Source organism: Danio rerio, chromosome 20, assembly GCF_049306965.1.
Source record: "Danio rerio strain Tuebingen ecotype United States chromosome 20, GRCz12tu, whole genome shotgun sequence".
NCBI lineage: Eukaryota > Metazoa > Chordata > Actinopteri > Cypriniformes > Danionidae > Danio > Danio rerio.
This window is the reverse complement of record NC_133195.1, coordinates 43523382-43538269: the sequence shown is the minus strand read 5'-3', so window position 1 is coordinate 43538269 and position 14888 is coordinate 43523382. Positions and strand designations below refer to the sequence as shown.

At 33.7% G+C, this 14888-nt stretch overlaps 1 protein-coding gene across 27 annotated transcripts in view; it reads right to left on the bottom strand.

Moving 5' to 3' along the window:
• Positions 1-990: 990 nt before the first annotated feature.
• The window catches only part of trdn (triadin), a 99596-nt gene continuing 85698 nt past the window's right edge, over positions 991-14888 (bottom strand). For 24 of the 27 annotated variants that reach the window (XM_068215682.2, XM_068215692.2, XM_073933573.1 and 21 more), the window contains 5 exons: positions 12990-13049; positions 10277-10321; positions 7947-7979; positions 3384-3428; positions 997-2265 (listed from right to left, as the gene is read on the bottom strand). In XM_068215682.2, coding sequence (XP_068071783.1) covers positions 2096-2265; positions 3384-3428; positions 7947-7979; positions 10277-10321; positions 12990-13049 — 353 coding nt within the window. In that variant the 3' untranslated portion in view covers positions 997-2095. Of the gene's footprint in view, positions 2266-3383; positions 3429-7725; positions 7765-7946; positions 7980-10276; positions 10322-12989; positions 13050-14888 lie in introns of all 27 variants that reach the window. The other 3 variants (XM_073933587.1, XM_073933578.1, XM_073933584.1) reach the window with 3 other exon arrangements.

Genomic DNA, 14888 nt, shown 5'->3' with positions numbered 1-14888 from the left:
TGGATTCAGCATATTTTTACATGCCTTTTTATTTTTGCAATGGATTTCATATCTTTTCATAATTTTTTACCTTCAAAAATCCTAGTTGGCAAATTCTGTAAGCACCGTCTAGCATAATGATTATTAATTATAATTGTATATAATTATTATAATGCTTAATTAATTGTCTTATCAACATATAAAAAATTTTATATATTTAAAGTAGGCATGGGCTGGTATAAGATTGTGACGGTGTGATAACCTTGGATAAAAATATCACTGTTTCAGGGTTGCACAGTATTGTGCATTTCTTTCTTTCAGTTTTTTTTAAGTGTCTGTGTAGAAAACAACAATTTTTTTTTACCACATTAAAAACAATATATTTTATTTTAAGAAACATTTCAAATATTTTAGACTAGTAGCACTTGATGTAGAAGGTCCTTTACTGCTGGAGATATTGTTGTTCTAAAAAAACTAAATAAAATAGTTGCAAAAAACACATAAAAAAAAACTGTACATATGCTGTAAGAAACGATATACCAGAATTCTGGCGGTTTTAAAACTTGACTTTTCCAAACCACGGTAAACCTTGAAACCGGTTATCATCCCATGCCTAATTTAAAGTAAGCTACAAGAACATGGAGCATGACTTATTTATATTGATAATAATCATTGTTTATATTTTAATTAATTCTAAATATCTATTGCATTTTAATATTTAAACCTTTTATAGATTTTTCTTATTTGTAAATAATGCAGATGAATATCAAATACAGAGCATTAACATAAAAGCAGTACAATACAAAAAAAAAACAAAAACACAATTATTAAAGTAAAACTGAGTAAATAAACCAACCCAAAACACATAAAAAAGAGGGTGTGGGGTTGACTATATCGTAGCCTTAATGTTATTTTGTCTGATTATATGTTTGCTAGTATTGTGGGCCACAGAAATTCTGAAAGTTTCACCATTTATCAAAATAAATTTAATTTATTTCATTTTTTAATTTTAAATATTATTAATAATAACGGCTGTTTCACTTGATAAACAAAACAACGTATGCCAATACTGTATTGTGCCATACACATTAGACTTTCGGCCAATTCACAAAGAGATTCTTGCAGTTTAAAAAATGATGAAGACCACTGATCTAGAATAATATAATAAATACTGTAAAACACTGTATGCATTAACTGTACACAAGTAGCAAAATTGCTTTTGGCTTAACCTGTGCATAAATCTTCAACAAAGACATACACTATTAAATTCACTTCAGTAAATCTAATAGCTCCCAGTAAAGAGTTTCAATTAACTCAAGACATATACTCGAGAAGTCTCAGTCAAGTATACAGAGAAAGCCTTTTATTATTTAGTGACTGTTGGCTTTCGTGTGCCTTCATTTCTTAATGTCTCTTTCAGTTCTATGAGGATGTAAGCTCTTCTCATAGGCTAAGATAGGAATCGGATTCGGTCCAAATGGCGTCCTCCTGTTTTCTAATGGCCATGCATACAAATGCAGAAAGATTGCAGACCCTGGTAGAACCCAGACACACTACACATAATCTTATTAGCAGGAAATGGCCTGGACCGAAAGATAAGGGCCCTTAGTGAATGTGCGCTGCTAGATTTCTTTCCGTAATGGGATCATATACTCTGACATAGAAAAATAAATATCTCGAGTAATTAGAGCAATGCTTAAATATTTAAGCAGTTCTAAATTTGCTCTGGCGCTGAGTAAAAAACATACATCATATTCCCTGCAACAAATGTAAACAGATGATTTAAGATCTTGATTATTAATAATAATAACAATAATAATAATAGTAATAAAAAACAAATCTAACCACTAACACGTTTTTTGACAGGCTTTTATGTGTTAATTATATTCCCAAATGTACATTGATTATTTAGTTTTGATGTTAATTTTTAGCAAAATTAAAAAAAAAAATGACCTAATTCAAATGCCACATGATGGAGGACTGGAAAACCATAATTTTTAAAGTATCTGTAATGGTCTAAGTGGATTGCTCTTGAGAGCACAACAGCAGCAGCTCTGTCTCAACAGCAGTTCATAAGCAGTTTTTAATGCCTGGGCTGGATAGGTCTGTCGTCCAGCTACTGACCGCCTGTTCTGGCTTTCTGCTGCAGTAATGCTGCCCGCTGCTCCATCATGGCTCTCATCATGGTGGGGTTAATAGCTGGACTCATAGCAGGGGACATGGGTCGCAGTGGATACTGACCGGATTTCGAACTCATTAAAACACACTGGAAGTATGGTATCTTGCCTGTAATACAACAAACAGAGTCAGTCAGTCAATCGTTCAATAAGCCAGTAAATCGTTCAATCAGGCAGCCAATCGTTCAATCAGCCAGCCAATCGTTCAATCAGCCAGCCAATTGTTCAATCAATCGATTGAACATTCAATCAATCAGTCAGTCAATCCTTCAATCAGTCAGTCAATCGATTGTTCAATCAATCAATCGTTTAATGAGTAAATCAATTGTTCAAATAGTCAGACAATCCTTCTGTCGTTCAATCAGTCGGTCAATCCTTCAATCGGTTATTCAGTCGATCAATCAGTCAGTCAATCCTTTAATCAATCAATCTGTCAGTCAATCCTTCAATCAGTCAGTCAATCCTTCAGTCAGTCAGTCAATTCCTCAATTAGTCAGTAAATTGTTTAGTTAATTGTTCAATCGTTAAGTCAATCAATCAGTCAGTCAATCCTTTAATCGGTCAATCAGTCCTTCAATCGGTCAATCAATCCTTCAATTGGTCAATCAATCCTTTAATTGGTAAAACAATCGTTCAAACAGTCAATCAATGCTTAAATTTGTCAGTCAATCCTTCAATCAATTACTCAATCAGTAAGTCAATCGTTCAATCAGTCAGTAGGTCAATCGTTCAATCAGTCAGTATTACTGTTAAATAATTTTATATAATAATAAATGTAAAGTAAAATTAAAAAGAAAACTGTGAAACTGTCCGGATTCTTAAGCACCATATAGTATAAATTGTAAAATAATTATAATCAATTTAAGATTGTACAATAATTATTCATTTATATTCCATCTTTATTGAACAAAATAACATGGCTGTTTTACTGTTTGAAACTTTGATAATGATTTGAGATGTTTTTTGAAAGGTGAAAATCAGAGTTGTCATCAGATCTATTCATTTAGAAATGCTATAATTTAAAATTGTAATGATGTTATGACAATTTTTACTTCGTCATATAAATATAGCCTTGGTAGTTTAAAGTTACATGATGTGTATAATTGAACATAACAATATACTAATTAATTAACAATATCTGAAAACCTGTTACAGTATCCAATTTCTACAGCAAAAATCATTATACTGTTGATTAAAGTAAGGATGTGCAGATGTAGCTTCACTTACCTGGCTTTTTGCCCTCCGTCACATTCTCTTCCACATTCAACTCTTCTAATTAAAGTTAATTAATGAGAGAGAGAGAGAGAGAGAGAGAAATTGAGTAACAATAGATTAATTTCAGCATATAATATTAAGCGCTGTAATGGAAAATCTTTAAGTGACGGACAAGGACTTTCAGTTAAGGATTGAATATCTGTTAATGTGACATTTAGTTATCAGTTGTTAAGAGGTGACATGACAAAGCTCAGTTCTCAGAGGAACAGTTTTTACATGCGGCAGACCCTGATATCTGCAAATACTCACTGAGGAAGAGCTGAGGACTTGAATTTTAAAGTAATGACCTTCAAAAGTTACTTGAAATGGATGAAAAGCAGGCTTTCAAATAGTGACTGATGGGATTTTATATGGATAATAAAATAGAAATAGATAGAAATAAAGGTGCAGTAAGTGATTGTCTTCAGAAGCATTTGTTGTTGTGCTGGTTGAAAGTCTCTTCACAGTCTAATAGTAATGATTACAGTAAATGATCTAAATGTATTTATATGTATTTTAGAATTTTGGGTAAGGCATAAAACAAAACAAATGTTCATTCAATTAAATAGAGTCGGACCGACACCTCTTAATAATTGCGATAAGTAGCCCAATCTGTCTGTCAGCAAATGCAGATTTGAACAACTGCGCAGCCGTTTGTACGCAGCTCCGGTAAAAACATAGTTTAATCAAAACTTTTTAAAAACCTAAATCAATATTTGAGTTACCTTTGCACGCTGGAGATTTCTCTTAGACGGGTAATGTTCTGTTTTAAAACTGTTTTAGCTTCACGTAAAGCCGATGTAAATGGGTTATATCTTCACAGAAGTGTTAAAAACTAAAATCTTTCGATGAAAGACTGTTTTCAGTTTCATAAGGGGCCTTTTATAACATCGATGATGTAGATTTTATTAGTTTAACAACAAATCCTAGTCCGCCTAGTCTCTCCATATACTGTTTACCATGCTACTCTAAATATTTGCTCTGAAGTATCATGTCAGTTTGGCTTGCACACCGGACACGCACTAGTCACTTTTAACACATGAGAGAGGGTTCTTTTGCGCTGCTTGTGTTTCAGGAGGTGTGGCTCTAGACGGCAGGGGAGGGACTGTGATTCAGAGGTTTATGCTAAGCTGTTAGCATTGTGGAATATCACTTACTGCAACTTTAAGCACAGTTCTGTGGCAAAAGTGTGTGAGTATATCCAGCCTCTAATAGGCACTTTGATTGACATTCTCCCTTTGTACATATCAGCAGATGGGGAAAGCTTTACCTTTTTGTAATGATCTTTACCTCATTAGCATAAACAGCCCTAAGTGAGAAGCAGCTGTCCTACTTAGAAGTGTTATACAAGTACAGTTTTAGAATGCTCAATTGAACACTGTTGTCTCAATAGACTGCCTTCGTCTTAGCCCATTCTTTAGAGTTTTTCAGTTTTTTCACATAGGTTACATTAGTCCTGTTTTCAATCTGCCACTGTGGCACTATTTGTAGCTCCACCCTATTTTGAAAAGAGCACAATCTGATTTGATTTTAAATCGACAGTCACTAAAATGGCACAATCTAGCCACAAAAAGCCTAAAAGGGAGTTACAAAATATTAGCTGCTTCCCAATTCCCATACTATCTATCCTAAATAGTATTTCAAAATAGAATTGGTATGTCCCAAATCGTAGGATGTTGAAAAGAGGATGCCAAAGGTTACCGCATGGTTTACTATTTCTAGTAAAACATTTAGGTGTAGAACGATCCATACTTTAACCACTGATATTGCCAACAGTACATTGGGCGTTGGGCGTGAATTTGATTAGAACTACTAATGTGGGTGAAAAGTGTAAACAAACTATAAACATGATGGACGCGTGAGACCAAACGTCAAGTAGACAGGTTTCGGTAAAAATGTTTGTATGACTGATAATTAATATCTAGCCCACTGGAAAATATTACAATCAAGTTTTCTGTTTTATATTTCATCTGCAACAACGATCCTGAACTTATATAAAGACGTGTTTGGACATTAACGTCTGAATGCATAATTATCCAAAGACCTAAGGAGGTTTCTCTGCAAGTAAGACTTGTGAATGGCAGATTAACCTGCTGCTGATTCTACAATAGGGTAGGAAATAGGGTAGGGTTTTCTGAAAAAAAAAAAAACCCACCTCAAAATAAGTGACTGTTTGCTTTAAACAAGCAAAATTATTTGCCAATGGGGTAAGAAAAATAATTTTAGTGAGTTATAATCTTTTGTTATAAGTTATAATAAAGTATTATAATAAAGTTATAATAAAGTTTTTTCACTTAATTTTCTCATGCCAATTTTCTTGTTTAGTCATGACTTAAGATTTTTTAGATATTTGGACTGGAAACAAGATGAAATTATAAGTAGGAAAAACTTTTTTTTAGGAAAAAGGTGAGTGAATAAAAACAGTTCTTTAGTCTTGCAATGCAAAGTGCAAAGTAACTATACCATTTTGGCTTTTCTTCTGTTATTAACTCTTTCACTGGTGAGTTAAAAATATTCTATCTGGCCCCGGAAGCGAGTTTTGTTATTAGCGATCATTATTTTAGAATGCTCAACCTTAATGTTTCCGTGGCGACGCGTCATGTTTGCCACGTGACACACTGCAGCCACAATAGCGCTGTATAAGAGATGTATCCCTTTAATTATGTTTTTCCATTTTAATACAAAATATATAAGTGAGTGTTTGTGGTTTTAAAAGGCGTATAAATGATCTCGATCAGGATTTTTCATGTCATGCTTCTCAAGCTGGATAACAAGTAAACACCAGAACCAGGGATATTACGTTCCTCACTTCAAAATGGAACAAAAGTAGGATTCTGTAGTGATTTACCCTGCTGGTGCTCCCTTTCTCCTCATCAAAGACTCCAACATGCTTGAGTTTTAGGTGATAAGTCATTGCCGTGGTGCTTTCATCATCACTTTTGCATATTTGTTCATTTACACACAAATTTTATTTATTTAGTGTGAAATGCTTTCACACATTGGATGACTAGGATCAGACAGATTTCTCTGCCTTCGCTATGTATGGTTTCTCTAACGTTACCTCCGCTCATTTTTTTTGCTCCGTCCTGTCTATGAGGCGAGAGAGGCAGAGCATGTTCAACGCTAAGGACATTTTCTACTGATTTTTACTTGCCTTGCCAAAATATTTACTGGCCCCTCCAAAATAAATAAATAAAAAACATCTATTTCTTAGCCACATATTTAAAATAATGTGTCAAAAATAATGTCTGTAAATCTAGAATTTAAATACTTTAAAAATGTTAAAATATTTAGCAGTAAAATACAGCAGTATGGAAAATGTGTAGGTATTTTATTGCATAACAATAGGTGGCTGACTTAAAAGTGATGGAAAACTATGCAAGACATCACTTTTTTGTTTTTAGGTGTTGTACCCATGTAAATATCTGTTTCCACAACGTTAGAAACTAGCCTCATAATTTGATGTTGCCATCTCTTCACTGTACTGGTTTTTACCAGGTTGTGGAAAAAAATAACGTGCTCACAACATCCAATCAGATAAAGGGAACCAAAAAGCAATATGGTGTTTACGACTTCACAGAAAAATAGCATTCAAAGTCTTAAAAGCATAAATTGTTTCACGATTCCAAGACTGTATTTGTACACAATTGACAAATAGTCGCAGGCATCTTAAAATTTTGTGACAAGGCAGCACTGATCGGGCCAGTAACGATTCTCTCTACTGTCCCGAACATCTCTCACGCTGGCCACGGGCCATCTGGCAGTCCTTAGTGTTGAGCCCTGTATTCACTCCACTCCAAACTCAACTAAAGTTTTTTAATAATCTAATGTCTCTGAAATGTACAACGAACTGAATTTGAAATTCGTTGCCAACGTATTTAGTAATCAATTTTAATCGATTTGATTCGTTATTGCAGCCCTTGTTAAATTGGACTGCAAGTGGTTCATGAAAAAGAGCTTTTGCTGTAATAACATGCTGAAATAGAACAACAGTTAGTACATTTGACCTTCAGTCTCTAAACAAGAAAAGTCAAGCAATTTGTGTTGTAAAATAAAAAAAAAACTGGTCAGGTGTTTTAGTGGAAAAGTGACAATATGAGTTCACGCAAGGCCAAGCAGCCAGCAGCATTAGTTTATTAATAGCTGCATTTAATTTCTCTATTTCACTAATGCTGTTTAAAAATAGCTTAATCTCTTTGGTATAAGCAGGAACCACAGAAGAGTCACAGTGTGGTTCGTTGATTTTACAGTGAATAGTTGTGTCTGAGTTATTGAAATGGTGATGTTAATATATTTGGTGTATATAGAATTGTACCTCAGTGTCGCCTGGAGGTTTTTGAAGTTCTCCCAATTTCTACAATATGCAGGTATATATGCAGGATCACTATGATGATGCTTAGAAAATGTATTTCAAAATGTAATCTGTAAACTGCTTACACAAATGGATGCATTATCGATTTGCACACACACTTAATGTAATGCTTTAATGGAAGCTTCACACCATCCTCACAGACGACAGAAAACATCTAAACTTACTGGTTGCTGCCGGTGCTTCGGCTGCTGGTTTCTCTGTAGACAAAATAAACGAGGACAGAATTATGATTAGCGGAGATTAACCTGTAAAGGAATGGAACACTTAGGCTCCATTCCAAAGCGTAGAAATGTCTCGCCGCCTACCTATATTCTAACTGAAATAGAAGCTTAGAAGTGATTGATTTGGAAAGCTCACCATAAGCAATTTCCAAATAGCTAATCACACTTTTTAGATGGATTCCAGCAGAGTTTGTTTTTAACACATTTATGAGCTCACAATGGCGTTTATTTTAAATGATGTACATTTTTATTAAATGTGGTATGTATAAAAAAATGAAAGATAAAAAAACAGCTCATTACCCCCTTAAGAATAATATATTTTATTGTATCTACAGAACAAACCATTGTTATCCAGTGGCTTGCCTAACTAAACTAATTAACTTTAAAATTTAATGGAAATGTATTTTATTGAGCTATTTAAAGAGCAAAAGTCTTAAGTGTTATTTCATATTTGCTTTTTGAATTTCTCTACCTGCAACCTGAATATGATTTGACTATACCCTGAAAACCTAAAAGCACTGTTTATTCCACTGTTTTATTTGCTCTATTGCATTTATCTATGCTTGTAATTTTGCTTATTACATTTCATGTGTGATTCACTTCCCTACAGAATCATCCCAATCAATCTAAATGAATAAATTATTTGCATAGAACTATTCAAGTCATCTGGTGAAATTGCATATACAGTTGAAGTCAGAATTATTAGCCCCCCTCTGAATTTTTTTCTTCTTTTTAAAATATTTTCCAAATGATGTTTTACAGAGCAAGAACATTTTTCATGCCTGATAATATTTTTCTTCTGGAGAAAGTCTTATTTTATTTTGGCCAGAATAAAAACTGTTTACATTTTTTAAAATAAACATTTTAAGATCAAAATTATTAGCCCCTTTAAAGCTGTATTTTTTTCCATATTTTACAGAACGAATAATATAAATTGTATTATAAAAAATTATAATATAATATTCATTCATCCATTTTCTTGTCGGCTTAGTCCCTTTATTAATCCGGGGTCGCCACAGGGGAATGAACCGCCAACTTATCCAGCAAGTTTTTACGCAGCGGATGCCCTTCCATCTCTGGGAAACATCCACACACACACTCATACACTACGGACAATTTAGCCTACCCAATTCACCTGTACCACATGTCTTTGGACTGTGGGACAAGCCGGAGCACCCGGAGAAAACCCACGCGAAGGCAGGGAGAACATGCAAACTCCACACAGAAACGCCAACTTAGCCGAGGTTCGAACCAGGGACCTTCTTGCTGTGAGGCGACAGCACTACCTACTGCGCCACTGCCTCGCCATAATATAATATAATATAATATAATATAATATAATATAATATAATATAATATAATATAATATAACATAACATAACATAACATAACATAATATAATATAATATACAACACAACATAACACAACATAACATAACATAACATAACATAACATAACATAACATAACATAACATAATATAATATAACATAATATAATATAATATAATATACAACACAACATAACACAACATAACATAACATAACATAACATAATATAATATAATATAATATAATATAATATAATATAATATAATATAACATAACATAACATAACATAATATAATATAATATAATATAATATAATATAATATAATATAATATAATATAATATAATATAACATAACATAACATAACATAACATAATATAATATACAACACAACATAACATAACATAACATAACATGATATAATATAATATAATATAATATAATATAATATAATATAATATAATATAATATAATATAATATAATATAACATAACATAACATAATATAATATAATATACAACACAACATAACATAACATAACATAACATAACATAACATAACATAATATAATATAATATAACATAACATAACATAACATAACATAACATAATATAATATAATACACAACACAACATAACACAACATAACATAACATAACATAACATAACATAACATAACATAACATAACATAATATAATATAATATAATATAATATAATATAATATAAATTAACTGCCATACAAAAACTCTTGAGTCAGATGGCTGAAATGAAATGGCTAAAATAGTTATTTTTCTTATTCTTCAATTCTTGAGTTCATCTTTGTGTGTGGGTGAATGAGGGTGAATAAATAATGACAGGCTTTTGCTTTTTTGACTGACTTATCTCTTCAATGCACAGCCTACATAGTCAGAAACTTGAGCAAAACTGTGTGCTTCTTTCCTACCTTTGGTTTCTTCAGATGTTTTCTTCTCAGCAGGTTCAGGTTTTTCTGGAAGTAATGGAAAATAGGACTTGTCACCTTACGGTCCTTTAATCTACCATGCTTTCACATTGACACATGAATGTGACACTTACAATAATATCACACTTCAGGTGTTCATGCTGTCTTTTTAAGTCATGTTGAAAATCATAGTTATTTCTATTCTTTATGAGTCAGGAACACATGCTCAGTTATGTGATTACACAGTCAATGCACTATTCGTCATAAAGAAATTCTGTCATGATTTTATTTATATTTCCTGACAGATACAATTTTCTTGTGCCAACTGGAGTCAATTTTCGTTTCTTTCTTTTTTGATGGCTTGATCTAGAGCTGCACGATTTTGGAAAATAAATCACTTTGCATTATTTTGTTTTTTCTGAAATACAGTTGAAATCAGAATTTTTTTTTTTTAATATTTCCCAAATTATGTTTACCAGAGCAAGTACATTTTCACATTATGTCTGACAATATTTTTTCTTCTGGAGAAAGTCTTATTTGTTTTATTTCGGCTAGAATAAAAGCAGTTTTTAATAAAAAAAAAAAAAAAAAAACATTTTAAGGACAGAATTATTAGCCCCTTTATATTGTTTTTTGATAGTCCACAGAACAAACCATCATTATACAATAACTTATATAACCGTAATTACTCTAACTTGCCTAGTTAACCTAACTAACCTAGTTAAGCCTTTAAATGTCACTTTAAGTTGTATAGAAGTGTCTTGAAAAACATCTAATGAAATATTATTTACTGTCATCATGGCAAAGATAAAATAAATCAGTTATTAGAAATGAGTAACTATAACTATTATGTTTAGAAATGTGCTGAAAAAAATCTTCTCTCCATTAAACAGAAATTGAGGAAAAAAATTAACAGGGGGGCTTATAATTCAGGGGGTTTACTTATTCTGACTTCAACTGTATTGGGATATGAAATACATTTCACTACACTGCAAAAAATGTTTTTCTTACTTAGATTTTGTCTTGTTTCTAGTCCAAATATTTACAAATTCTTAAATCAACAAGCATTTTCAAGACAGGCAAAACATATCATCTTGTTTTCCCAAATGAAGTGAGTTTTTCCTTAAAACAAGCAAAATAATTTGCCAATGGGGTAAGAAAAATAATCTCATGTCAAAAGGAAAACATGATTCTTTTGCAAACCCCATTGACAGATTATTTTGCTTGTTTTAAGGAAAGACTCACTTAATATTGGTTCATTATTTTTGAAAACAAGACAACAGTCTTTGCTCGTCTAGAAAGCTTATTTATATAAGAAGTTTTAGATGTTTGGACTAAAAGTAAGAAAAAAAAATCAGAAAAGAAAAGCAGTTTTTTTGCAGTGCAGATGTATTGAATATCTCAATTTGTGCAAAATTCATTATTTCAAAATGGTTAGGGTGACTTTAAAGGGGGACTGCATTTGGAGGAATTAATATAAACTAGTTAAAATTCAATTCAAACAAGATTTTAGAATAAAAAAAACATAAATGAGTAAAAAAAAAGTGCTTTAGCTGCTACTTTTTTCTGGTAAGTCTAATGCCTCATTCACACTAGCAGCAACTTTGTAGCTGCCTGTCGCTCTGAGTGGCGACCTGCTGCAAACGCAGGTCTGTGTAAATCAACAGCATGGGTCACCAATCTTGTTCCTGGAGGTCCGGTGCCTGCAAGGTTTATAGTTCCAACTTGCCTCAATACACCTGCCTGGGTGTTTCAAGTATACCTAGTAAGACCTTGAATAGCTTGTTCAAGTGTGTTTGATTAGGATTGGAGCTAAAATCTGCAGGACACCGGACCTCCAGGAACAAGTTTGGTGATCCCTGGTCTACAGTTTGGAGAATACAAGTGGCCTCTGAGTAAGGGAGAATCATGTGAGCTCTACTGGTGCTCCTATTGGCTGTCGCTCAAGTCACTCTTCATTTGCATAAAGTTGAAGGATTCTTAACTTTGTAGCATCGCTCGACACGCCCACTTGGTCGTCAATGGTCGCTCGCATAGACAGTTCACCGGAAGTCTTGCACTCTTCATTGAAATTAATGGTTGCTTTTTGCTTTGCCGCTGCGAGTCTCTGTGCGAATGAGGCTTTTTTTGGCACAGTATGACACAAATATTTAAAAATCTAACCTTCATTAGCTACATCTAGCCTTCATTAGCTACAAATGGTATTGTTTCTTGTGCCCAAATGCTTTAAACTCACTTGGTATGTTTACCGGAAAAAAAAAATAAAACTACTACAAATTATAAATTTTAAATCCACAATGGTTAAACTTTGCCATTAACCAACAAGCTCCTGGTCAACAATAACCCATACCTGACATTGAAGATCATGCAATGTGACCACTGCAGATGTACACATTGCTTTATCAAGGCTTAAATGATATAATGTGCAGCACTAGCTTGAGCCACCTTATAGTGATTATCTAGTTCGTTTACAAGAATAAAGAAAACATGTACCCGTATTCACATAACAATGGAATTTGAATGAAAACTTAATGATTTAAAAACATTTATAAAAAAAAACATTCCCTTAATTTTTATTTGAATGTGTCATTGTTTGAGAATAAATTATTGTAGAAACCTCCTGTAGATCCAATCTTGTTAGCCATGAAAATGACAGATTGTTGTCTCTTTTTTCAGTCTTTCAGTCTTTTTGATTAAAATAGTGATTAAAACTTACCTGCAACTTTTTCTTTAATGGCTTGCTTGGCTTTAAGCATTGAGGTAGACTTCTTCTTGACTAGTGATCAAACATAAACATTATCTATTATACAGTAAGGCACTGCTAATATACTGTATAGTGCATCCGCAAAGTATTCATAGCGCTTCACTTTTTAAAAAATTTTATTTTATTTTTTTACATTTTTTTTATGTGACAGCCTAATTCAAAAATGGATTAAATTAATTTATTATCTCAAAATTCTACACTCAATACTCCATAATGGGGGATTTTTGAAATTGTTGCAAATTTATAAAAAAGAAAAAAGAAAGTAATGTAAAAACATGTACTGAAGTATTCACAGCCTTTGCTCAATATTTTGTTGATGCACCTTTGGCATTACAGCCTCAAGTCTTTTTGTATATTATGCCACAAGATTGGCACACCTGTCTTTGGGAATTTTTGCCCATTCCATTGGCATTGCGTGACCTTTTCAGATCTCTCCAGAGATGTTCAGTAGGATTTAGGTCTGGGCTCTGGCTGGGCCACTCAAGGACATTTATAGAGTTGTTGTGAAAGCACTCTATTGATATTTTGGCGGTGTGCTTTGAGTCATTGTCCTGCTGGAAGATGAACCGTCGCCCCAGTCTGAGGTCAAGAGCACTCTGAAGCAGGTTTTCATCCAGTATGTCTCTGTACATTGCTGCATTCGTCTTTCCCTCTATCCCAGTGGTTCCCAACCTTTTTTTAGCTGAGACCCTCCAGAAAATATAGTAAAGCCCCCCTCCACATTTAATGATATAATCGCTCATATAAGTTTTCAGTAATGATGACAAAAATTTTAGTTTTCAAGCAAACGTTATGTTTTATATCTATTTATGTCTATATCTAGATATGGTTATGCACAAATAACAGCCTAATGTTTCCCAGAGATGGGTTGCAGCTGGAAGGGCTTCCAATGCGTAAAACATGTGTTGGATAAGTTGGCAGTTCATTCTGCTGTGGCGACCCGAGCAGCATTTGTCTTACCGAAATGTGAATATTCCATACAAGCTGAAGCTGATTGGTGAATTCTTGTCATGTGACTCGCAGTGCGCTTGCGGCCCGGGGTTCATTAATGTGAGCGTGTCACGCCACTTGTGCGCACAAGCTACGCACCTCTATTGGAAACAACAAACTTGTGCAGATTCTAAAAATACGCGATGTGCGAACGGCCGCTAAAAAGCAGCTGTCATTTGCAATCTCCATCAGTTAATCTTGCAAAGCCATGCTGGAGTTACCTGATTTGTTGACAAGTGTGTTGCGGATCTATTTTTTGGCAGTTCGCGGGTCGTTCACTGGGCCATTTCTCCTTAGCAAAGAAATTTTCTAAAGACGTCTGTTTTTTGCTCATTTTGCTGCTTTGGGTTAAATTTGGGCGCTCAAGTGACCGATACCTAAGCGAGAGAATACGGTCTTTTTCAAAATAAAAGACTTTTCAAAATGAAAGATTGTTCATACTCAGATAATAAATAAAACAGCAATAATTAATGATTTCTTGTGCGGACCGGTTCCAATTGATCCACGGACCAGTGGTTGAGGACCACTGAGCTAGGGGATAAAACAAACTGAGACAACATGATCATTCTCCTAACTGTCGACTGCAAAGATTTTTTTTAATATGATGCGACCCCCCCACAAAGTTCGCTGAGGCCCCCTTGTGGGCCACGACCCCCCTGTTGGGAACCACTGCTCTATCCTGACTAGTAAACGTCCCCGCAGCATGATTCTGCCACCACCATGCTTCAATGGTATTAGCCTGGTGATAAGCAGTGCCTGGTTTTCTTCAAACATAACACCTGTCATTCACTCCAAAGAGTTCAATTTTAGTTTCATCAGACCAGAGAATTTTGTTTCTTATGGTCTGAGAGTCCTTCAAAT